Source organism: Thunnus maccoyii, chromosome 24, assembly GCF_910596095.1.
Source record: "Thunnus maccoyii chromosome 24, fThuMac1.1, whole genome shotgun sequence".
Taxonomy (NCBI): domain Eukaryota; kingdom Metazoa; phylum Chordata; class Actinopteri; order Scombriformes; family Scombridae; genus Thunnus; species Thunnus maccoyii.
In genome coordinates, this window is record NC_056556.1 from 12,659,365 (window position 1) to 12,683,773 (window position 24,409).

Sequence of the window (24,409 nt, forward strand, 5' to 3'; positions counted from 1 at the left end):
ATGTTGTCATTTCTAGTTGGCAGGGCAAGCCAAATTATTAGACTGGGTGCAGCAGAGTGAAAATAGAGAGGATTTTGGATATTTACATGCTCGCACTGCAAAGCACACCCCTTCCCTTCCTTAACCAAACACACATCATTGTGTGCTGGTTCGATATAAGAAAAGCAGGTTACCAGCATCAGTCCCAGCTCAGCTACACTGACAGTTTATTTTATGCACCAAAGTTGCTGATCCCCTGTATATCTATTTCATCACTGTTCCTTTATTCTGCAGTTCTTAATCAAAGACATCAAACGGTGCACCTTACAAAGAAATCATAAAACCCCAAATTTCATTTAAAAATGAATGTTGCTTCCAATCACCCAGCAAGGCACCTCATTATGATTTTAGCGGTTCTCATTATAATCAAAGGGAATCTGACCTTTTGTCCTATGCACTGCTTTGAGAGGGTCTGCCTGTTGGTAAAGAGGGGAGTGTCAAGGGTTTTGATTGTGAATTGAAATGATCTGTAGGAGGTTGATGATAATATTACATAAAGCTTCATGTATACTTAGTCCATATAAAAAAAGAGAAATTAAAAAGTATGCAGAGGGAAGGGTCATGTCTGAACCACAGATCTCTGTGTGAAATACTTAAGGCCAATTTCCACTGCAGGAATGTCTTGAAATGTAACCTAATTTGTAGTTTACTACAGTATCACAGGTTCTGCTTTTGTTTCCACTGTTCTCCATCCACTTAAGGAACAAGTTCCTGGAACTAAATTTCGGCACTTCTGTTACATTACTTATATTTTCTACACAAAACCTTAAAGTAAATTATAGGACTGATGGAGGAAATTCTACCAAAATAAAAGCAATCACTTCCTTTTCACTCACACATACCGACAACCGAATCTTAAATAAAAGCATAAAAAAAATACTTGATGTATAACCCTCCATCTATTTTCTATACCACATAAGGGTTGTGAAGGCTAGAGCCTATCCCAGCATGCAATGGGTAAGAGGCAGGGTACATCCTAGACTAGCTGTCAGTCTGTCAAGGGCTAAAAAGAGATATATTCACACTTACATGCAGACTGGCAACCTGACTGAAAACCCACACAGACACAGGTGGAACAGTCCTACAGTACATTTCTATTGAAAAAAACATAAATGCCGCTTTTACTGCCATGGCTCAATCATCAATCATCTTTTGCCAATTGTTTTGAAATGCTGAATGTCTCCAAAGTAGATAGAGAGATTAAGACTATTCCCCCCAGGATGACATTTTGAGGTTGGTGAGAAAATGATTTATGACTTAGCTTGGCCTTCAGTGGAGTCTGTCTTTGTCTCTTTAAAGGGACTGTAAAGTGTAATCAGGTAGCAGTTAACAGCAAACACTTCACCTGACCCTCACACCCACAATGCGCGATGGCTGCAGCACTGAAACGTAACAGCCCTCTATCCATCTGAAACCTCTTCACTTGCTCTCTGCTTTGCTTCAGTGTGCGTCAGCCTGCGATCGTCTGTATCCTTACAGACGTGAGCCACCTGAGGAAAAGTGAGCTCAGCCAAATGAGTCACAGAGAAGAGGAGCTGTTGTCATGTGAAACTGTACAAAGCATTCTAATGAATGTGGGCTCAATTTTTAAAATAACTCTTTTCTGTATACAGTGTAGTACCATTTTATTTCTGTAAAGTGATATAAGTATTATTTCTGTGACGATTCATTCATAAGAAGCCAAATAAATCAAACTGTTAAACCACCTTAAATCAAAATACAAATGTAAAAGTCTGTATCAACTCTCTGTTTTTGTTTTGCCAAAGCTAATTCAAATCAGATAAACAAAAGAGAAAAAAAAAGAAAAAAAGGTATAATTAAGTTGTAAATTTGGGGTTCTCCCTATCTTCAGTGCCTGCTGTGTCAACCTTGGCTGTGACAGTGTCAGTGGCAAGCAGTCTGTCACCCACTTTAGGTTCAGGCTTAAATATTTCAGCAGCCTTAAGAAAAAAAGTGCTGAAGTAGCTCTGTGTGAATTCCACTACTTAGCAATTAAAGGAGGCTAGAAGTCACAGAGACAGTCGGGCTATTGACTGCAACCCTTAGGCAAAAGGTGCAGGGAGTTTCATTTTAGCTTCATTTTATTACAACAAGCTGAGGTGACTTTTTTTGCCCTATCACAGTGTCAAAAACTGTGCACAAAGGCATGAGCAACAATGGGTATATTAGTTAGTGGAAAAACTTTTGTTTTGAATGCAATAAATAAAAAAATATATTTGCATGGAGGCTTCCAGTGTGCAGTTATTGGAGTTCTGTTGTGCTGTTGCAAGCTCAGCTCTGCACCTCTTTCAGTAAATGTCAAAGACTCTGCAATGAAAGAATTCGCAGCATTGAAGAAATTTTTCTTTACCTGTGACGGACAGCTCGGTGGTCCTCCGTACCACAAAGTTCCCAAACTGTAATTCACAGGTGTAATTCCCAATGTCATCTTCCCGTACTTCCTTGATGGACAGAGTGTCCCTCCTTCTTTCTATGGTCTGTCTCCACTGCTTTGGCTTGCATTCCTACATTTAAAATAAAGAAAACACACCGATGGGGATACAGCACGTTAGTATAAAGTAAATTCACCGGGTCAGTTGTCCTGTTGGCATTCAGTTATAACTTCTGTTTGAAATCAGCAGGAAACAGTCTTTCACTTTCATACCTCTAATCATTAGAAACTGAGAAGAGACATGACACTTTATATTTTGTCTTATCTTTATGCATATCGAATTTAAAAAAGGCTAATTCCATAGAGGGCCCTTTGTTTTAAACACCTTGTCATAAAGAACTATAGCAGCTTCCCAAATAATTATACCCCATAGTATACCTCATACACAAACTTTCTCCGCATCATGCAAAATTTCAGACATACGTTTGGTGCAGTCCAATCATCCAGACGCTACTTCAGTTGAATAGTGATTCAGGGGATTGAATTTAGTGTGTTTATGACTCTGAGGCAGGACTACATACTATATTGGTTTGATATATGTGAGAATCTCATCAATAACTACTTTACCACAATATCCGATATGAGACATGTAGCAACTCAAAGGTGGAGAGGCGCAGACCTTTAAAATTGTTGACAGCTAAGATGATGTACATTAGCTTAAGAGTTTCATGAATAGTCAAAATGGAAGAAAGGTTGATAGATGTATCCAGAACTACAGAGGCTAATGTGTCTCACATGACAAATCAAGGAGAAGACAAGGACAAGGAGAAGAAATGGGGAGAAGCTGTAGTAGGTGAGGGGCAAAGAGAGAGAGAGATAATGTGTAGATACCATTATCAAATACTGTAGTGTGTGATGCACCATTATTTTCCAATCTTGTTGAGTATGTTTGGATTTGAGAGCAAATCATCTGTGACATTTTTCCTTATGTGTGTAATGAGAAGAAATTTCATAAATGAACCACAACGTTAGTTCTCACTGATCAGTTATCAGCTGTCTTGTAACAGCCAATCATATTCAAACAGATGCACAGGGTGTCCTTTATAATCTGAGTGTACTCTGCTGATACTCTAATGCCAACACCACTGGTGCACATTTGAATCTGATTGAATGTCTTGTGGGTAAATCACAGTTAAATCTCAACTCAAAGTCGGTCTGTCTCTGGCCAATTTGAGCTCAGTCTCAATTAAGATTAAATGTCTGAGGTTTTGAAAGAAGGACTGATGGTAGGTAACAGCTGGGTAAATGTTCAGTAAATTCTATTTACTGAACATTTACCTGCGGTGCTTTAAAGACTTGTAGGGCTACTTGCGATAACTGAAGGTAGAGAATAAAAGTCTTTATAAAAGCTGTGGAAAGTTACAAAAGACTGAAACACCAAAAATCACACAAAAGTAAAGGATTATTCTGTAAATGAACTTCAGAAACAGCCTTTCAGATTTTGGGCCACAGAGCACCTGAGGCAAAGGAAACTGGGGCACTGTGGGTTTGGTTTCGAACTGTGGTCCAAGATGGGCCTCCCAGAATTCAATCAGCCCCCACTGATGAAGCGAGAGCCAATAACTGGAGGGTTTAGAGCCCACAGTCATTATGCTTAGCAATTACGCTTAGGGCACCCAAATGTCCAGCAGCAGCCCAGAATCCAGCACACTTTCACATTTGATAAATTGCCCTCCAAGCTTCACCTAACAGCTCTGTCCAAGTGGCCTGTCGGACACAGGAGGCCTGACCGGGTCAGTTACACTGTGGGCACTGCAACTCTCCATAAGGAGGAAGAGAAAGTTCAAGTTTCAAACATGAAAAACAGAAGTATAGATATAAAGAAAATGTATTTTTATCAATTATATATCTATTTTTTGATGCTTTTTAATTAGATGGTATTTCAAGCTAATTAGATCTGAATATAGCTGACCTTAACAAGGTAAGAACTTCCTGTGAAGTCTGTCATTTTAATTGAAAGGCTATTTCTAATACTTTGCATAATGGGTTGACAGATAAAACCTTTTGTTTAGACAACATCTTGCACTTTAATCAGTGCTTGAAATTATATTCATTACTCAGGCAAACAACTAACAAAAAGAGGTTATCTTACCTTATACCATACAATCTCAGGCTCCACTCCTGGCTGTATATAATCCTCAATGCCAGGGCAGGTGATGTCTTTGCTTTTGCTCAGTTCTGCCTTCTCAAAAAACCTCATTTTGGAGTTGTAGCAGAGGTCTGTGTCATTCTCCGCCACTGTGAGAGACATGGACACTTTCATGCAGTATGTGGAGTTCCTGCAAAAACAAAAAAAATAAACAAATCAGTCACAGAAATAGATTTGTATAACTGTATAATATTGAAGTTTTGCCAGATGCAGCCAAAATCTGCCAGCAGTCCATCTCCGGCTTCACATAAGCTCTGTGTCTGTGCTATCAAAATCTCCACAAGGCTCAGTCCTCAGATTCTATTTGAATCATTAAATGCAGCAGAGGGGGGCAGAGAAAAACCTTGCACTGGAAAGCAATTAATAATTTTCACAATTTTTCTTGGCTGAAAATGTTCCTGTAAAGCACAGAGAATCATCATCTCTAATATGACCCTTAATCTGGACAATTACAGAATCATACAATGTTTTCTCATCCATTCAAGTATGAATACCAGTAATGCATGATGAGCCTACCTCACTAAACTATTAATTGAAAACTGGAAATGTGTGCATGTGTATGTATAATGTACGTGTGTGTGTATACAGGGGCAGGGACACAGGAGGTAACATGGAGCGACAGCTCTGAATGTCAACAGCACTTGCAGATTGAGCCTTTTGTTTTCACGTGTTAAGCAGATACAGTGCGAGGTAGCAGAAAATTACTTGCTACAATTGATGTACTGTAGCTACTCAGGTCATATACATAAAGAAGAGAATTTATAACACAAGGGGGAGCAGGCGTAAAATGCAACATTACTTGTAATGTTTGGAGACTACATGCTTGCCTGGGACCAAAGATACCGGTGCGTATCATCCACAGTGGAATAAACATTTCATCTTACTGCTTGGTGTAGTATACCTTCATTTGTGTTCTGCAGGGCCACTTGTCATTCATTAAGTACTAAACCAAACTGGATTGCGCGCTCTTGTGTGTATATACAGAACCTTGTTGGATTCTGATCATGATCCAGTCCTGCCCGGGAGACCGATGCTCCACAACCACATGAGAGGAAAAGATACAGCTGCTAAGCATTTACAGCGATCCTGTGTGGGTCATTAATGGAACAGTGATTTTAAGATTGGATCTGCTGCTTGAATAATTCTTAACAGAACATGGGGATCAATGAACACATTGATTTACTGTGAAAGTTGTGCTATTTGAATGAGGAGAACAGCAGCACAGGTCCTTGATGATCAATGAATTCAATAAGAGCACCTTTTCTTTGCCCAAACTGGCTAATAAGACTGTCACGATTGACAAGTACTATGGCTTGACTGCAGCAAATCCCTCCTGGTTAAAAGACCAAACAAATTGGCAGTGTTTAGGAAAATCTCATTGCTAATTTTCCAACTAAAGCTGGTTACACAAATTGAGCTGAACCAACAAACAATTACAAACATGTTAAATCCTTACATAATTGTGCAGCATTAGCTGCCTCGTGGATTAGTACAACACACACTGGTCTTCGCTACAGTGTCGGCAAACAATCCCTCGCCCTTCGAACTGGCCAGCGCCGGACTCTCCGCTTACAGTACAGTAAGTGTGCCATTTTAATGAAGCACAGATGCAAATGTAACATGATGTGGAGATTATCCCAGACAACTTCTACCAGATGGACACCTGTGCAAATGAGATCCCACGGGTGCGCTCTCTTCCCTGTTAAATATTCTGGGCAGCGCTGATAAACTCGCCCGCTGGAAGAGAGAGAGCGAATTGTGTCATCTGCTCCGCATGAGTGATCGATGGTGTGGGCCAACACTTTGTCCTACAATGTCTTTCCAACATTTCACATCCATCACGATGACTTTTGAGCCTGAAGAGCCAGGTGATCTCTTGACTATTCACTCAGCAGGTATAATATTCATGAAGCCTATCCAGGGAACTAAGCAGAAAAATTATCCCACTGCTGCACACTCTAGAGACTTACTGTACACCGAGCAGTGAGCATTCAACGCTCGCGGAACCCTCTGCATACTGCAGATACAGTGATAACAAGCTAGGTGATACCATGGCATTAATGGGTAAGAGTGTCTGTCAAATGTGTCAAACTGAAGGGGATCTGCAATGTCGTAGCAATGATAGATAGCATCCTGCATACATCAACTGGGAGAAGTGTCAGGCTGACAGCAATCGTATACAGCTGGAGGGCAGGCAGAGGACTTGAGCTGCAATATGCGGCAAATGTAGTGAAATTTTGTGAAATGGTCAGTTAGGAGTTAAACAGCCGCCTGAAAGAATTCTGATTGGCATTAATGTGGAAAAAAATACTGCAGTCTCTCCTTACAGAAAGATACTCATGGGATTCCACATTGGTTGAATTGTCATGGGTTAATATGTATATTTATGTATGGAGCCATTGCCACTTCCAGAGCTGGATCCCACTTAACCAAATAACATATGAACCATCCACCTTCCAACCCATTTGTCTAACCATCTAATACATACTACTTCTTTTATTCTATTGACTGTCAATGAATCTAACCCAACAGTGGATGAAACCAGATGGAACCTGCCCTTTAACTCAGCAACTGTTCTGCCCTTTTATTAAATAATAGGCAGCAGAATTGATTTGAAATTCTCCTGAGAATCCATGGCACCTGCGGGGAAATTAATGAACTAACTTAATGAATCTCTTAATTAAAATAACTCCTCTCTAATAGAAATTGGATGATGAAATAATTGCTGATAACTCATTAGACCTTGCTTTCAACTAACAATAACGCTTGCAGAGAATTTTCTCAGTGTAAAGCATACATCACAAGGCGAGAGGTCCAAAGGTTGATTAAAGGTTACCTCACCATAATGTCATTACACGGCAGTGAAATAAACCCACCACAGGCATTAACTCTTTAGAAATGTCATATAGCATGTTGACCTATTCTTGATGACCACTGAAAAATGAAACCTATGTATCAGCCGACTCTAATTTGAGAAAATTGTCATTGTTAACATGGCAACATCCCGATTGTCTCATCAGAATCCAGAGGAAAGTTTAGCTGTCTCTCCATCCAACCAGGCACATCCTCCATCACTGCAGCTTTTTCACACGCCTGTAAGCAGGGCATCAGGTTTAGTAGAGATGTTGCTAACATCTGCCATCCGTGTCCCTTAGCAGCAGACTGTATGTGTATTTATTTATGTGTGTGTGTGTGTTTCTACAGTATATAGCAGTGTAGTTACTATGGGTGAATTCTGAAATTCCAAGACCAGCTTGAATTGAGTGTTAATCCAGGTATAAATTGCCTTAAATGTTTTGTAGTACTGGAGTGAACATTTAAGGAATAGTTCAACATTTTTGATATGGAAGCATCTGCATTTGATGTGTTTCTTTGATCATTTATTCAAATTTGTAATTTAATTTTTCACCTCACTCTTTGTGACCACATTGATCTGCATTTGATAGATCATCCTTTTGCTTCCTTAAGTCTGCCCTGGTTTCTGTGGAGGGGAGAATGAGTGACACTGCTGGAACTGTCTCCCTCACAAGCTGTTTTCTACCATGTTGCATCATCTACCTACAGTACAAGTGTGTACCTAAAGCGAAAGGGAAGCACATCAATGGGGCCCCCACACATGGGTGGCATCTGCTCAAAATATCTACATTGTTGCCACTTGCATCAACATAGTGTGTACTCGAGTTTGGACAGGAATGTCAACCAGGCCAATGTCAGGAAGTGAGGGGCAGATGGAAACAAAGCCAAGACCCTTCCGGAAAAAGCACATACCCGGCAGTTAATGCAGCTTGGCATGATTGGATGTGCCAGGTCGCTTAAGAGACAGATGTAGCGATGGCTTTAGACAGGCAGGGAAAAGTCCAGTCAACATCAAAAAGTGGCAGAGACCAAGACATATCCAAGTCCAAATTGGCACGAGACTGAGAGAGGTCAGAAGTGTGGTCTTGATACTGAGCTAGAGATAATGAATGAACTCAGGCATTACAGGTCTGAACACAGGTGTGCACCTATAACATATGTGCACTTACTTCCACAACACAATGTCCATTACATCAGCCCGCAGCAGTCTTGTACTATCTTCCCTGTCCACACCAGGCCAAGATTAACCCAGACCAAATGCCAGCCCAGTTATCCTAAATCAGTATTTTATGGTTCCTGCATTATTTATGACCAGAGCGAAGGTCATAGTGAGTAGTTGGAAGACTGGGGCTCCTACCTGTAGCGCGTGCTCATCACTCACTTGTCAACTCTAGCAACAAGCCCACGTTGATTAAGCGCCCCAGCTCCCCAAATCTGACTGTGGGCCAACTTGCTCCTACTTAGCCCCTGTCTAAGAGCGTGGCGCTTGTCTGCCATGCTGGAACAACCCATTCCTGCCTCAATTATAATCCATCCACATCTTCTCTCTCTCTCTCCCTCCCTCCCTCCCCATCTCTAGTCGTGGTTTGTCTCTGTCCCGGCCTTCACCCGCCCAGCCGCCCTTTTCTCTCTTGTCTTGTAGTACATGATTTCTCAGGGAGGAGCACACACCTCTGAGGATAATTTAGTTTTGCCATGCTGTGAAAAACACATGCCTGCACCTGTCTACACTCTTGTATCCACACATATGAGCACGCACAAGAAACTGCACTGTGTGATATCTAATCCTTACAAGACACACAAAAACAAAGAATATTTATGTGAACATAACTTAAGTACAACTTTATTTACATGATGTGGTCGATTATGCAAATCAGTAAAATGTCATACTTTAATCTAAATTTTTGGTTCCTGAGCAATAAATGTGTAATTACTTGCGAAGTCTAACTTGCAGCTGAAAGAAAATACATTAATACTGATTTATTGACATACTCTTGCAGAAAATGAGTGTCTCTTTATAATTTAGCAGAGCTACAGAGCTGAAATAATGAAAAATCTACTTGTTTCATTTGCTACATTAGATATATGAAAATATTTTAAAGACAAATGGACACTCATTAGACCTCACAGATCTCAGTATGACAACATTGGAAGATTTTGCTAGTGTTAACACTCTGGTACAAATGCATGACACAAGAAAAATTAAGACAATTTTGTATGAAAATATTACATAACAGAACATCAGTATGGACAAATATATATATTACTGTTATTAAAATTTGGTTCACGTTGTACAAATTGAGCAAACTATATAAGACATACTGTATGTAATTTCCGACTACCATCTTCGTATTGATTAGAAACAAGAGTTGTAACTTGGGAACTGGTTAAAAATCGTTTTCATTGAGCAGCAGGCAGAATGTTTATTCATCTGGATGGTTAGTAGAGTCTTTGAGGATTAAAAAAAGACATTCAAAACGGTGTTAAGTGTTGTTAATTGACCTTCTGCAGGAAAGCAGATGTTTAGCTTTATGACTTAAATGTCATGGTAATACATGAGAGGAAAGAAATTGGGCTAGTGTTAATGCAGAGAGTTTAAATGCTGCTCATTTGACTTGCTACAGTATTATGATGTATTTCATTTGAATTATTTCTAGAGAAGACCTTTGAAGACCCCACAGAGTCTTCAGACCCCAACGTTAAACCTACTGTTAATACACAATGCAGGACATATACATCTGCATCATCTCATCCCAAAAACGTATGGTACATAAAAAACTTATTTTCTAACAAGTTTGAGAATTCCTTAAGGCTTCCCTTGAGTTGTATGTCTCGAACTGACAGTAGCACTTCTTGTGTGCAAACGAATTACTCAGTCATTTCCTAGCTGATGCCCTCAGGGAACTCATTTTCCATTCCATGACATCCTCAACTCATCTTTATGTTAGCAACCTGATTTCATAACAAGCATATACAATTTGTCTCCATTGTATTCCGCCATGACCTTACTCGTTGGTCCCCAGGCCCACTGGGTGTAATGTATGAGCAGCTATACTGCTATGCATATCGAATGCAAACCGTTTCATACTAGCAATGCTACTGCCGGAATGGGCTGTTGCACCAAGGGTATGGGCCATATTGGTGAGAAAATGTAAACCAGTCACAGTCGTTCCACGAATGAGAGGTCTGTGTTGTTCTGTTGCTGAATGTCATTTTTGTTTTGGGAAAACTAAGGAGTTTCTTTCAGCAACGTAAATGAGCTATTATCCATGCAATTGGCAAAAAAGTGAACAGGTTATATACATTATTTTGTCTCTGTTCATTTTCAATCACAGGAGGTGAGTAACTTTTTTAGATCACAGATTAATGTGTGAATTCTGTGTTAGGAATTCATATTGAAATGAGGAAAAAAAAAAGATGAAGAAAAAGTTGCGTATGGCTGATTTCAATGCAGAGTTATGATTCTTCATGGACTTATAAATGACTTAACAAAATAATACATTTGCATTTTAAGAAATAAATTAGTCTTTTACAAAAGCTGGTTCAATAGTGATAATACCTTGTCAAATTCTTTACAATATACAGTACAGAATCAGTCAAATTTAAATAAGCTCTTTCAGTTTTATAATGAAGTTTCTGTCTCAAGTTCCAGCCACTTTCCTATTATACTCTCACCCTTCATTCAGGCGAGCTGTGTGAGTTCTCTCCTATATCACCGTTTGACTGACAGCTGTGGTATTGCAGATGTCTCGCTTGGAGCTCCGGTCTTCACAATCCAGCGCAGAGGGAGGGGAGGCGGGGAGGGGGCAGGAAAAGTTGGCTGTGGTGCCAAAGTGATTGTGCTTGGGGAATGGTATTTCTGACATTTGTCTGGCAGATAAAAACCACCATCGGATATGAGGAAGAGAAGGTCAGTGTCCCTGCTATCAGATAGCGATGGTTTGGCATCTTGTTTGATGACTTCCTCCGCTCAGCGTGGACCAGGAGAGCCAAGAGGCTGAATATATGGGGAGGCCTTGCTGAGGATGTGACTGAATAAAATCCCTCAGTTGGGGATGTAGAGATATTTAACCTTGGTGTTATTCTGGTGTGTTGAAAAAATCCTAACGGTATATTGCATGTGTGTTAGATTAGAAAATTGGTCATGTATGACCTTATGCCGAATTGTCCTGGGTAGTCATGCAGATTGCGACAGCTGATTTGAGACGCGAGTAAAATCTCCATAGTCAAGCTTCTCTCCCTTTGCTCCCTGTAGCCAGGAGCCATTTGAGCTCGGCTTAATCAAATGGAATCAAGCGTGGGACAAATGTCCAATCAAAAGGAGCGTGAAGGGCATGGAATGAAATTGGCTGAGACCGTAATGCATGGTGGATTAAACTTATATTTCAATTTCTACAAAGGGTACCCAATATACATCAAAATGAGCATATGTAGAGCTGGTTAGAATTCAGAAATGTTGACCACTCTTGGTGCATACAGTAATTGAATAACTATAACCAATATCTGTTCAGTATTATGTTTTTGATTCGACTCATGAAAATAACATGTCCCCTTTTACACAGTTATTGAAAATCCAAACAAGAAATGTATTTGTTGGGGCATCAACGATGTGCACCTTTTCTATTGTATTGTATTTTATCTTCATTTGCATTGTATACTGTATCATATTTGTGATTTGGATATAAATAACATAAACTTGTCCTCCAGATTATGATCGAAGAGCCTATTATTCAAAATACTATGTTCATCTAAACGCAATAAATAACTTTGCTCTTTGGGCTTCATGACCCTTTGGCTTCTTCAAAAGTGTTCATGTATTATGAAATGAAAATGCAGTTTGTGGTACTAATCCTCAAGGACTTGCCTCATAAAAATTCAGTAGTCACTAGAAATGAAAGAAATCCAGAATTTTGAAAAGGTTACAAACAAAAATTGCTCAGAAATATTAATGTTGATCGTATTCTTTTACTATGAAAAGGTCAACTTTATGTCCTCCGCACACTGAGCACAAGCCAATAAGTGCGCCTGGTTTTCCACAATGTGTTAAATGCCAATCAATGTTATGGGACTGAAATGCTCATCCACAGCATTCTAAATACCTACAGATGTAGGTTAATTCAAATGCTGAAACACCCAAGTTAAGCGATGCATGAGTGGGAACAAAGCATAACAGTTTGAGTGGAGGCTTCACAGGTGGCCTTGGGTGATTTATAATGGTATGAGGCCTTAAGTATACTGTAACTACCATTATGCAATTAATGGATCTGTGGTTCTCAGCACCCTATGGACAAATGAAATAAACACAGACTGCAGAGCTCTTTTTTGCAGCTATAGATGTAATGTCAAGAAAGTATAATGAAAATACGATCATGTTTTCTCTAAAAGCCTTTTCAGGGAAGGATATCAGTTCTTGGAGAGAGAAATGATTATGGTTAAATGCATAGTTATGAATGCTGCCATCTCTAAATGTATACAGGTAAAATTACTTTTTTTTCCTTGTAAAGCCCAGTGTTACAGACTCTAGCCCATTAACGATTACTATCCACACAGCATAACATGTTCCTCTTATTATTGCCTTTATCAATCATACCTGTTTAATAAAAGGTATGTTCAAGGGTTGACAACACTGATAAACTGTAATGCACACATAGAAAAATATGAATCTGCACTCTGTTTTCATGCTTCTGACCCTTTGGTGTAACATTTCTCAACTAAGATCTTTGATATAATGAAACAGTTTGAATAGGGATCATAAAAAAGGGGAAAAAAATTAAAAAGTTTTAAAACAAATTAATAGTATTCATTTTCCATTTGGGCATTAGATGAGAGTATATTAATACCAAGCACCTAGCCTCAAAGTGGTTTCATGAGCATACTCTTCTTTGACACTGGCATTGTAACATCAGACGTCTACTGTGAATATCAGGCCAAGTTCACACCACCACATCACACGGCTGAATAAAGAATAGTGTGAAAGGTGGACTAAGCCCAAACAGCAGCCCATACATCATCAGACAATGGCTGCTGGAAAACAGCTTCTACTGAACCACACAGAGCCAGATAAAAGGCTGTCCAGACACTGTGTCGACTGAGCAGTCTCTCTATACAGGTGTAAAGAATACTGAATATAAGGGAACATTATCAATAACCCCTGGCTGGTGGATAAAGCAGCTTGGCAAATCCATATTACACAATTAACTAAAACCCCACCTGGGCACTGTGAATAACTGCTGCCAGAGGTCTGGCACCAACTCTCTTATAACCTCTTAAAGTAGTAATGTGGAAGATGCTCTCTTCTCCCATCAGTCATTGCTTGGGTGTATCTGTAATGCAATTCTGTCTTAGACATTATGTTGATGAAGTTTATGTAGCTTCTGCTTAGCTATTATGGCCTTCACAGCTCATGTGAACTGTATATTTCTTGTCCAAACAAAATGCTGCTGCCAGATACATAAAACACATCACAGTGCCTTTCAGCCAAGCTTGTTGTGGGGCTCTAGGTATGGTAATCTCGGTTGGTCGGTCCACCACAAGGTCCCCAGAGATGAATCTCGCTGACTTTGGTAATCCCCTGACTTTCTAATTAGCACCAACAGCAGGTCAACATTTCAGTGTATCCAATACCTTGGTTTATAACCAGCTACTTGCAAAGTAATGATATTCCCATCGTCCGCCTTAACTGTCATTTGCATTTTCTGTTAATTAGCAAATATTAGCATGCTAACATGCTAAACCTAAGATGTTGACCATGATAACATTACAGTATACAAACTAAACATCATCATGTTAAAGTTGCTGTTGTGATCATGTTGCCATGCTGATATTAGCATTTAGCTCAAAAGCACCATTGTGCATAAGCACAGCCTCACAGAGCTACTACTGTGGCTATATACTCTAATGAATTAGCTCTAAGGTGCAATTGTAGCTCACATGAATTGCCAATATCTGCCAATTCTACTCTTCTAAATCAGTGGTCAATCAAGCGTAGCAAAACCTAACACTCCGACGAGTTAGTTAGACATTTATTATCATGACAATTATAATTATCACTGTAAGCATTTGCAGTGGTTATCTGTAATGAAGTACCACAAAACCAAAGGAACCAAGCAGTTAGTCATGCCATTTCAATGGCGTTCTGCTTCAATAACATCTTATTTCTTATTAAAACTGTTAAAAAGTCAGAACGCTTGCCAAGAAAGCAAACCGCATATACAGACAAACTGGTGAACTATTGTTAGTGTTTTTTGTATCATCTCAAGCTGTTACAACTTCAAAATTATTCAAAGAGAATAAATTCTAGTCACTAAGGCATGAGGTAAGATGCAAGATGCTACACAAGCCCAGATGTTGGCGGTGGCTCTGATGTTTGGTAAGATTATTGGATGAAAAGGTAATTTTTCATTTTATGGTGACTTCAAAATCTCATCCATATGTGCCTCCGCACTGCACTGCACTTAAAAATAAACTCCATTAATAAACATCCATCAGGGCGTCATTGTTATAGTGCTCTTCTGCAAAGCTATTCCATAGAGCCACAGCTAACTGATTGTCTCCTGCCAGGTAGCTTATAACACAAACACCATCCTTATATTATACATCATCCATAACCCTTGGCAGCACAAACCATCCCTGCTGCTCCTTAGTCTAGCGTCTCTCATTGGCTTTGACAGCTGGGCTGGATCAATTGGACAGGCCCTGACTGGGGCTGAATGACAGAGTGTTCCAGACGGCCCATTCTGACTGTCACTTCCCTGAGAGATCACCAGCCACTCCTGCCTACGAATACTAATACAGTTAACATGGCTGCGGCCTGGGATGGGTGGGAAGCGGTTTTCAATGTGTGTGTGAGTTCTTGGTGTGTGTGTGTGTGTGTGCACAGGTGCCAGGTGAGGTGCACTCACAGCAGCGATTCAGGCTTGAATAACCAAATGGACGCACACACATACACACACACACCCTCTCTCCTTTGTTATCTTCTCCTCCCATTGTCCTTTGCTTGTGACAGCCCAGGCATTGCAGGACATGCAGGAAACCCATTAATAAGCCTGGGACAGTGGCAGCATGCCAACACCAGTGAACAGGGGTCAAAGGTTAAACATTAGCTACCTGCCAAGAAGTGGCATCCTCCCTGCTCTGCTACATCTGTCCTTAATCTGACACTGTAATCCCCGCACTATCCACAGCGATCAATACGGTGAGGGTGTGCGTGTCTGTTTTGACATTCATATGTCCATAACAGTTGTGTGTGTGTATGCATAGTTAGGTTTGTGTTTGGTCCTGTTAGAGTTTGTGTATGAAAGAGAATGTGACATTATGGCATTTGAAGACCAACAAATGATTTTGTCAATCTGACTTGCTGCTGTCATATCACAGACAGCATTTCATTAAAATAGAAAATGGCAGAAACACTCCAAAACATTTTATAGACTTCTGAGAATAAAAGAAGGCAATTAGAGCCGACTTTGGGCAACTGCTAAATGTCTGTATGAATTATCTGTAGTGGACTCCAATTATCCCAAAAGGCACAAGACACAAAAGGTTTAAACAAACAACAGTCATAACCAAGCAACAACTACCATCATTTATTCCACATGACATGAATAGCACTCTTGTCCAACAGAATACAATGTATAGTGAGCACAGACAAGGATTCCATCCAAATAGTGGAATAGTGCAAACGATTATTTAAACTTACAAAGAGTATAGACACACCACACATAAATATCATATTTGTTGAACAGCTGAGGATGACACATTGGACAACTGGTACACTATGACTAGTGTCACTTTGCTAGGCAATCCCCCAACATCCTTTTTTGTCTTCTGTGTGATTGTTTCAATGCACAAAGCATCCAACTCAGTTTGACTGGCTAATTCATGCCACAATTTGCAAAGAAAAGGCAAAGAAACACAGGCAAAATGCTTGGACTTCAAAATCTGCAGAGAGCTGGGGGTGACTGAACTTTATAAAAGTAAGTTGAACATCAGGTGACCTTCGGCTCTGCACTGAAACCTGGATAAACTGGATTATAAAATAATACCTTCTGACTTGCAGCACACTGCACTATTTTACTGCTGGTCACCATTTCTGGTCAGATTTTGAAATGATTATTTTTTCAGCTCACACACATGATGATGATGATGGTCCTGATGCCGGTCGTAAACATAATGAGAATCTTAATAAGACAATTGAACACTGCATGATTTTATCTCAGACTTTCAACCCCAGCTGGCTCAGACTGGAATGGACTCAGCCCAGATTACTCTGCTCTGTCTTCAAATCCAACCATAATCAGCTCAATAATCATAATGTGTGTCTGCCCCATCAGTCAAGTACACTCATCCTACTCTTCTAGATTCAAATCCAAGTCACACACTTTTAGATCACTGGTGAACCAATTCGTACTATCTACTCCATGTTCTTCCCTTCTCCTGTCATGATGTTCGCCATACCAGCTTTTACTCAGCTGTCTCTGCTGTCAGCACAGTATAAAATAGCAGGAATTAGCAACTTTGTAATGCTAATAGGCTTATAGAGACACTTGCAGCAGTGCTGAGGAGTTAGCGCTATACTACTACCCGGATGGCCTGTGTGTGTGTATGTGTGTGCATTTTCCGCCACTCTACAGTAAGTGACACACTCTGCCACTGCAGATGTTTTCACTCTGCATATGACAGAGCTCCTCAGGGTATAACAACTGAAACAGCTGAGAGCTGACCTCGATCTGACACGCGGCACTGCTCATCTGCTCTCCACTCGTACACTGTACTGTATTTGGCATGAGCGTTCCCTTATCATATGTCCACAATGCCTGTAGATCAGCGTGTGTGTGTGTGCGTGTGCGTGTGTGTGTGTGTGTATGACAGAGTATGCAAGAGAGTAAAAGAGACAGGCATACATGGTCAGAATGTTGAGTGTGTGTGTGTGTGTGCTGACATTGGCCTGCTTTCACATACAGATTCGAGGCACATTAAGTTCCTGTCAGTAGCAGCTAGTCTCAGGGGAGCGGACATGTTGTGTGTCTGTTTGTGTGTGTGTGAGGTGGCGTATGACGATGCCCTCTGACACCCTTAAGTGCAGCTGAGCAAATACACAAGATGTGACGAGTGTGGGTACACCGGTGTATGGGTGTGTGTATGTTGAGAGAGGTAGGAAGACCAGAAATGTAAAGTCAGAGGGCATGATGTAACAAATGGAATGATGGCAAACAGAGAACACGTATGCGAACTATTATACACTGCAAAAATATCCATACAAGTATCATAATGTCATATTTATTCTTTTGAACCTTCTGCTAGTGCTGTGAGAGAATCTTGCAAGGCGCAAACATGAAGATCACTCAAGCAGTATTAAGAACATGCGTCTTGATTAAGAAGAGTACTTGAAAATAGATGATTTGAATTGGAAATAATTATGTTTATCTGTGCCTTGTTGGTACACTCCTCCCAGCTGTTTCATGAACAAACACCTTTCAGACTCCAAACTATGCTAACTGCAAAACTTGTTAAGATGTTTGTTTTTTCGCAGTGCAGATGTGTCTCTGTCATCACGTATTAAGCCACATGGTGTCCAAGCTGCTCAAAAAGCATATTTCTATTATACTTCAGGAGGCTTTCGTTCACAGGGGAAATGCACATTGATAAATGTGTCTGCTAATGTTCCACTTATGTGACATTTCTCTTGTTTTTTACTTGTAACCCTGGCAGTGATAAGTTAGAACAACACAGGGGCCTGAACCACAATCCTCATGATGCCTGGGTGATAAGATTGAAATGATATCAATATGAATATTTAACCAATAGATATATATCATGATATGGCAAACTGACTGTGTTTCACTGTTATCTGTGTGTGATAGATTCGAAATGTCACCTGTTTCACATGTAAAACACAAACTTAAATAACGTATTTTTAGATGACCTCAGGTAAATATGATTTAGAGGCCAGGATGTTCATATAATCATGATATTATTCCACTGAGGGTTGATAAACATTAATCTTGAACTAATGACTTGCTTGAATCCTCACTACACCACATTGATTCCCAAATTAGAAAGAGGAAATGCTAAATGATGAGAAATCCTATCACACAAGACTGAAAAGATCATTTCTAGATGTTGTCTGAGGACAAGAACATCCCCAACACATGTGTGACATTCTTGGATACACTAGTCAATACTTGCTTTTGAGACAATAATGTCACGAGAGCCCATAGTAACTGGGATTGAATTGTTATAACGTGCTCAAGTATGAAATGTATCCAGTGAGAGATGATTTATTGTTGTGCTGTGATTCATTCGTTCCACTGCAGAGCTCTCTAATTCCCCAGGTTCCTTCATGTTTCAAAAGGGTGAGGATCCTCAAGAAAAAACACTGCCAAGAGCCTATTCCAAATGTGATATGTTAACATATGCAAGCACTGATCATCTATAGGACCCATGCTGCTGAGACAAAAGAGGAGAGCAATCCTCTGATTTGGCTGCGCTGACTGGGAATTGAAATGAGTCGCGTCAACATAACAGCTCGACGTGCTGCTATGTGGTTGCTATGGTTGTAAAATTGGATGAATCCATTCCTGCAATATTTAACACGTTGTCAACACTCGAGTGAAAAATGAGGAGAATGTGACAAAACCAAATGTGGCTTCCAAACGTCACGCTGTAGCCATTTTAAGGTTAATAGCTCAGTCTTAAAAGGCAATAGTTCAAGTGTTATTTCTGCAAAAGTACTTGGGAGTGGCTCTCTTTTATCTCATGGAGGCAGCACATCATTTGACATACAGTATGTGTAATTCAGAGGCATTTTGAGAAATATTCTACCATGTCTAGATTAAGTTCATATATGAGAAAGTAATCAGAAGTCTGCTTCCCAGAATCCACTGCTCTATCAGTCATATGGACTGAGCACTGGCCTTATTATTGTGGCTCCACTCAACAGAACTCACAGTATATGCTAATACAGGACTATAAATCATTCTAATTTGATGGTCCCATGTGGTCGATTCTGATGCATTGCTATGCACTTCAGAACGCTGCATTAAACTAAACATGTGACACACACACACACACACACACACACACACACACACACACACTATCCAATAACCTAATCCTCCCAAGCCTTTTAAGCAAGCCCTTCCCCCTGTTTAAGGCCGCCCTATGTTACTGTATGGAACTGACTAATGAGCCAGTCAAGAGAAAACGCCCTTTACCTACAAGGTTAATAAGTTATTACTATATAATCAAGCATTTGGGACTCTGCACAATATTCAGTTTATTTCTTCAACTGTTGCAAAACTGACAGTAAACACTTTGTGACAAATTGATGTTTTTTGCCTTTAATTTTTTGCATTTCTGGGTGGTCAGTTCATGCAGCCAGTGGATTTAACTTAAAGGTGCAGTGTGTAGAATGTAGTGGCATCTAGCAGAATGGACTTGACAGAAATAGAATATAATACTCATAAGTATGTTTTCATTAGTGTATAACCACCTGAAAATAAGAATCGTTGTGTTTTCATTACCTTAGAATGAGCCCTTTATATCTACAGAGAGAGCCAGTCCTCCTCCATGTTGTACTGCCATGTTTCTACAGTAGCCCAGAACGGACAAACCAAACACTGGCTCTAGAGAGGGCCTTTTGCGTTTTTCGTGAGTTTCGTGGCCACCGTTCTCCTACACTACTAGATGCCACTAAACCCTACACACTGGTCCTTTAAAGGAAATCCAAGGTAATATGTTCATTTTTGGTATTACAGGATGATTTTTACTCTCTAATCAATATCTTATAATTAACAATAAGTTTAATTACAATGTGTAATATGGAAGGTATCACTCATAGTGACAAACCCACCGAAAATCATCTCCTGACTCTGCGCTTCCACCCACTGAGGAGTTGGTGGGGACCAAAGCAAATCTCAGAGGACAGTGAATGTTGGATTTAAATTTGTCCTGACATTTTAGACACAAAATGATTAGTCCAATACTTTTTTAAAAATGGACAGATTACTCAGTAGTCTAAATTGTGGCCTTACATTCAGCAAACACGGTTAAAAATTGGTCCACATGCAATCGGATCATGGATTTCTAAGAATATTCACATCATAACATGGTTTTACAGAGTTGTATATAATCAGTGTGTCATGTGTCTTTTTTCCTGTGACACTGTGTAGATCTAAAAAAAAAAAAACAACACAGCTGCAATGGATGCTTTGATTAACACTGACAATCAGTCACTGATTGTAGCATCAATCCTGACATGATTAAAAAGGTCAGAGTTGTAAATATTCCATTTGAGTGGAAAATATTAAGAGGTGGAAGATAAACATTAGAAAGTGAAAATCTGTGCCCAGATTCTACAATATAAAACACGGTTCAAACCTGCAGAAAGCAACTATAGTCAACAATCATCCAAAGAAATGCCTTCAGAAAAAAAGCCTGTGCATGGAAAAGTGCTCTGCATTCAAAACTACAGTATTGTTATTTCTCTCCATGATGGGCAAATAAGAGTTGCCCCTTAATTTGGTTCTGAATGGTGGAGACTGGCGACAAAGCAACACTACTCGTCCAAATCAAATCTCACAGCTCTACTTTCTGCATGATTACACAATAACTCCTGAGCTGACTGATTGTCTACCTCCAGAAAATGCTGCCAACGTCACTGAATAGAGAATTGTTGGATTGGTGCTGCCCGTTTCTATTCACGGCGGTCGCCACAGCAAAGGGGAGAGTGCTAATGGTGTTGAATAGTAATGGCCAAAACCCAAAACCTCCTAGAATTGAGCTTGTGAAACACAAGGAAACCTGTGCTGAATGCAATTGCTGAAGAGCACATTATTCACCCGTTTTTTGCCAATGTAACAAATGTCATAAATTGTTTGTGTTTAAGATGAGCTACAAATGTCTCAGTGGATTTTTCTGAATTCTAAGAAGATTACACTCTCACTATCTCTCAGGAAGATAAGTTTCAAAGTTCCTCTTGTCCTGCGAAAAAAGAAATTGTTGTCAATCTTTGCCTTTTCTCTCTGACTAGCCACAGACAACCTCCCCGTTAATGAAAACTTCTGTCAATATGAGCAAGGAAGCCAGGACTTTCACCGCATTATAGAACTCATAAATCAAACAATTGTCTCGACCATCAGGCAAATGGAAAAGGAAGATAGTACAAGTCTCCTGCCTTTCCCCCCTTTTTTATCTTAGCTGCCTTTTCCCTTTCCTCAATCTTCCTGTGCTGAATTACTGTCCGTCCTGTTTCATCGTACTGCTCGCTCTCAAGTTTTTAGAAAGAAGGGCCGTAGAATTATGGATTTACCAATTGCACCTAATGGCTTACTGTCCCCCAGAGGAGAATAAAAAAATAATTTAGCATATAAAGCGAAGCAAAGGGGCCTCATATTGTTAGATGATGCTCTGTGGACCAAGGACCAGTACTCTTCTGCCTGAAGATGAGAGATTTCATTAGAAATCAACAGGGGAGGACTTGAGCACAGCTTTACTCATACCAACAGGGTTCCAGAAAATATTATTTACTCCCACTATTTTACTAACACACTGCTGACAAAACAAGTCCAAAATGGCAGAGGAGTTTCTCATCTATAGTTGAATATTTGCTGCAGTTGAACACAAAAAACACAAACTAAAAGCAACAATTTACATTTGATGGCAATGTGGAGCGCTATATGTTTCCAGATAATGCTGGCATACAAAAATTGGAGGAACTTACCTTAATACGCAGGAATAATACCCCACATCGTCCAACTCTGCTGGTCGAAACCATATGGCATCCTCCTCCTTGCTCATCCTTGTGCCGTCAAAACTGATGGGCTCCTCGAAGTCCCCGTGTCCTGCGCTTTTGTACCACATAAGGCTAAGTCCTGCGCTTTGCGCATGGGTGTAGTTGGCCCGGATATATCCATAGAATAAAGCACACTTAATCCGTACAGGTTCCCCCAAAAGCACCTTGTATTTCAGGTAGTCCACTGACCAATCTGTGCAGCCTTCCACTGAAAGAGAAAAAACAGAGAAAAACAGAATTAAACAGGGCTGACTTGAGAAGGAATATTTTTTGAGCCAATTTACATCATCATCAAGCCCAGCAGAGGAGATCTGTAAACACGAAAAGGGTATGTGGCAACCAGGACAAGACCACTTTCAGTGCTGGCATCAGTCTGTCTGTTAATGTGCTTTGCCAGCAATCCTTGTATCATAATCAATCAAGATGCTCTTTTCATCCATGTAGCACTGATCTCTCCACAAACCAAATAAAGGTTTTTTTCCACATATTTACTGCTTTAATATATTGCTCCTTAGGTGCGCATAAATGAATTCACAGTACATTTTAAAAAGCCAGAGAGCAAGCCGGTATCTTCTAAATGTGTAAATATGTTGGTGAAGTGTTTCATTACCACAATATCCTTTTGAATGTTTAACTGAACTCTCAACATTTCAATTGTTGCACTCAATCATTGTTTCTTGTCTGCCCCTGCCGTCACTGACAAACATTACTGTATTTATATTTGACTCATGTGTCACCATCTCATACATAAATTGATTCTACATGCAATAAACTGTATATAAGCCACCATCAATATCCATTTAAATGGCAGTGATGGCACTCATCTACATTTGACCCGGGAAAATTAGAAGCTGCTGTAAGTCTGCATTCATTTCTTGAAGCTATCAGACTATCCTCAGGTGTCAAATGCTGTTTTCAGCCATATTAATGGAAAAAAAGTATAGCTTGTCTCATATTGTGCCTCTAGACATGCCAAAGCTGAGCAATAGGGGTCTTCCTGTTATGACATTTAATAAAGCCCACCAACTGTCAGTCAAAGAAGTTAAAAAGATTAAATAATAACTGTATTATTCAAGCACAGCAGGCAAAGGGGTGGTTTAGATTCTTCTTAGACTTAGTTTCTATCTTTGGGTGTATAAGATTCATGAGCAACAACGAATATTAAATTGACACTTAATCCTTACCGAATTTTCACACAAATACCAACTCCTGAGTTACTGATTGAGATTTTCACACACGGTGAGTTATGTAAAAGGACAGAGGTACAGTAAGTAATACTCTGTGTATTACGGAAGCAACAAATTTGGGTGTATTTTAATAACGGTGTTCACCAAGAAATGGGAAGAAAATAACTTTCAGGTGAGCTGTGGACAGCATCACAAAGCAAGATTAGTGAGTTAGCTAACTACTGTGTCTGTCTCTGTCTTTTCCAGTATCACAAAGTTGGTACAGTTTTAACTGGATTAGGGTTAACCAAGCCTGATACCAGCTTCACGACATCACTTATCCATGATCACCAATGTTAGGCTCAGTGAAGCCAGGCAACCAGTCTGACTAAGATGAACTCTGTGGTACAAAGTCCATTCTTGACCAACGGCAAAGTCAAGAATGAACTTTTAACTATAGTTTTTAAGCCAACATGGGTGAGTGCTCAGAAATAATGGAAATTTGAACATCTACAATTTCATGACAACTATGCAAGCTACGAATTGTTGTTTTTTTCAACAAACTTGAACTTGCTTTGTGATACAGGGTACAAGTGTATCAGCTCATCAATATTTTGCAAATATACAGCAAAATATAAGCATTTTCTTACATTCACTTTCTTTGCAGAGATTATTCTTTCTTTAAGGTATCTATATTAACACTGCATATTGTCACTGCATATCTTATGAATGAGATAAAAGCTACTGAGCTTGCAGATGCTTTAGACATTTTCAATATAGACAAACTTTTATCAAAACCCTCCCTGATCTTTTGAGACAGTAAGAAACACTTGTCTTATATTTGAAAACCAAACTGGATCCACACCGAATCAAAAACAGCTTTCCGGCTGGTTCACCTTCCCTTATTCATTTTTTTCCCTTCCTCTTCCTGACATCCTCTTTTTCCCTCGCTGCTTCACCTCACTGCATCACTCTTC

The 24,409-nt window shown here is 39.8% G+C and overlaps 1 protein-coding gene across 6 annotated transcripts in view; it reads right to left on the minus strand.

Annotated features, from left to right (window-relative positions):
• Positions 1 to 24,409, minus strand: part of LOC121891789 (interleukin-1 receptor accessory protein-like 1) — a 301,317-nt gene that overhangs the window by 138,810 nt on the left and 138,098 nt on the right. For all 6 annotated transcript variants that reach the window (XM_042404354.1, XM_042404349.1, XM_042404351.1 and 3 more), the window contains 3 exons: positions 22,195 to 22,474; positions 4,563 to 4,749; positions 2,390 to 2,543 (listed from right to left, as the gene is read on the minus strand). In XM_042404354.1, coding sequence (XP_042260288.1) covers positions 2,390 to 2,543; positions 4,563 to 4,749; positions 22,195 to 22,474 — 621 coding nt within the window. The remainder of the gene's footprint in view (positions 1 to 2,389; positions 2,544 to 4,562; positions 4,750 to 22,194; positions 22,475 to 24,409) is intronic.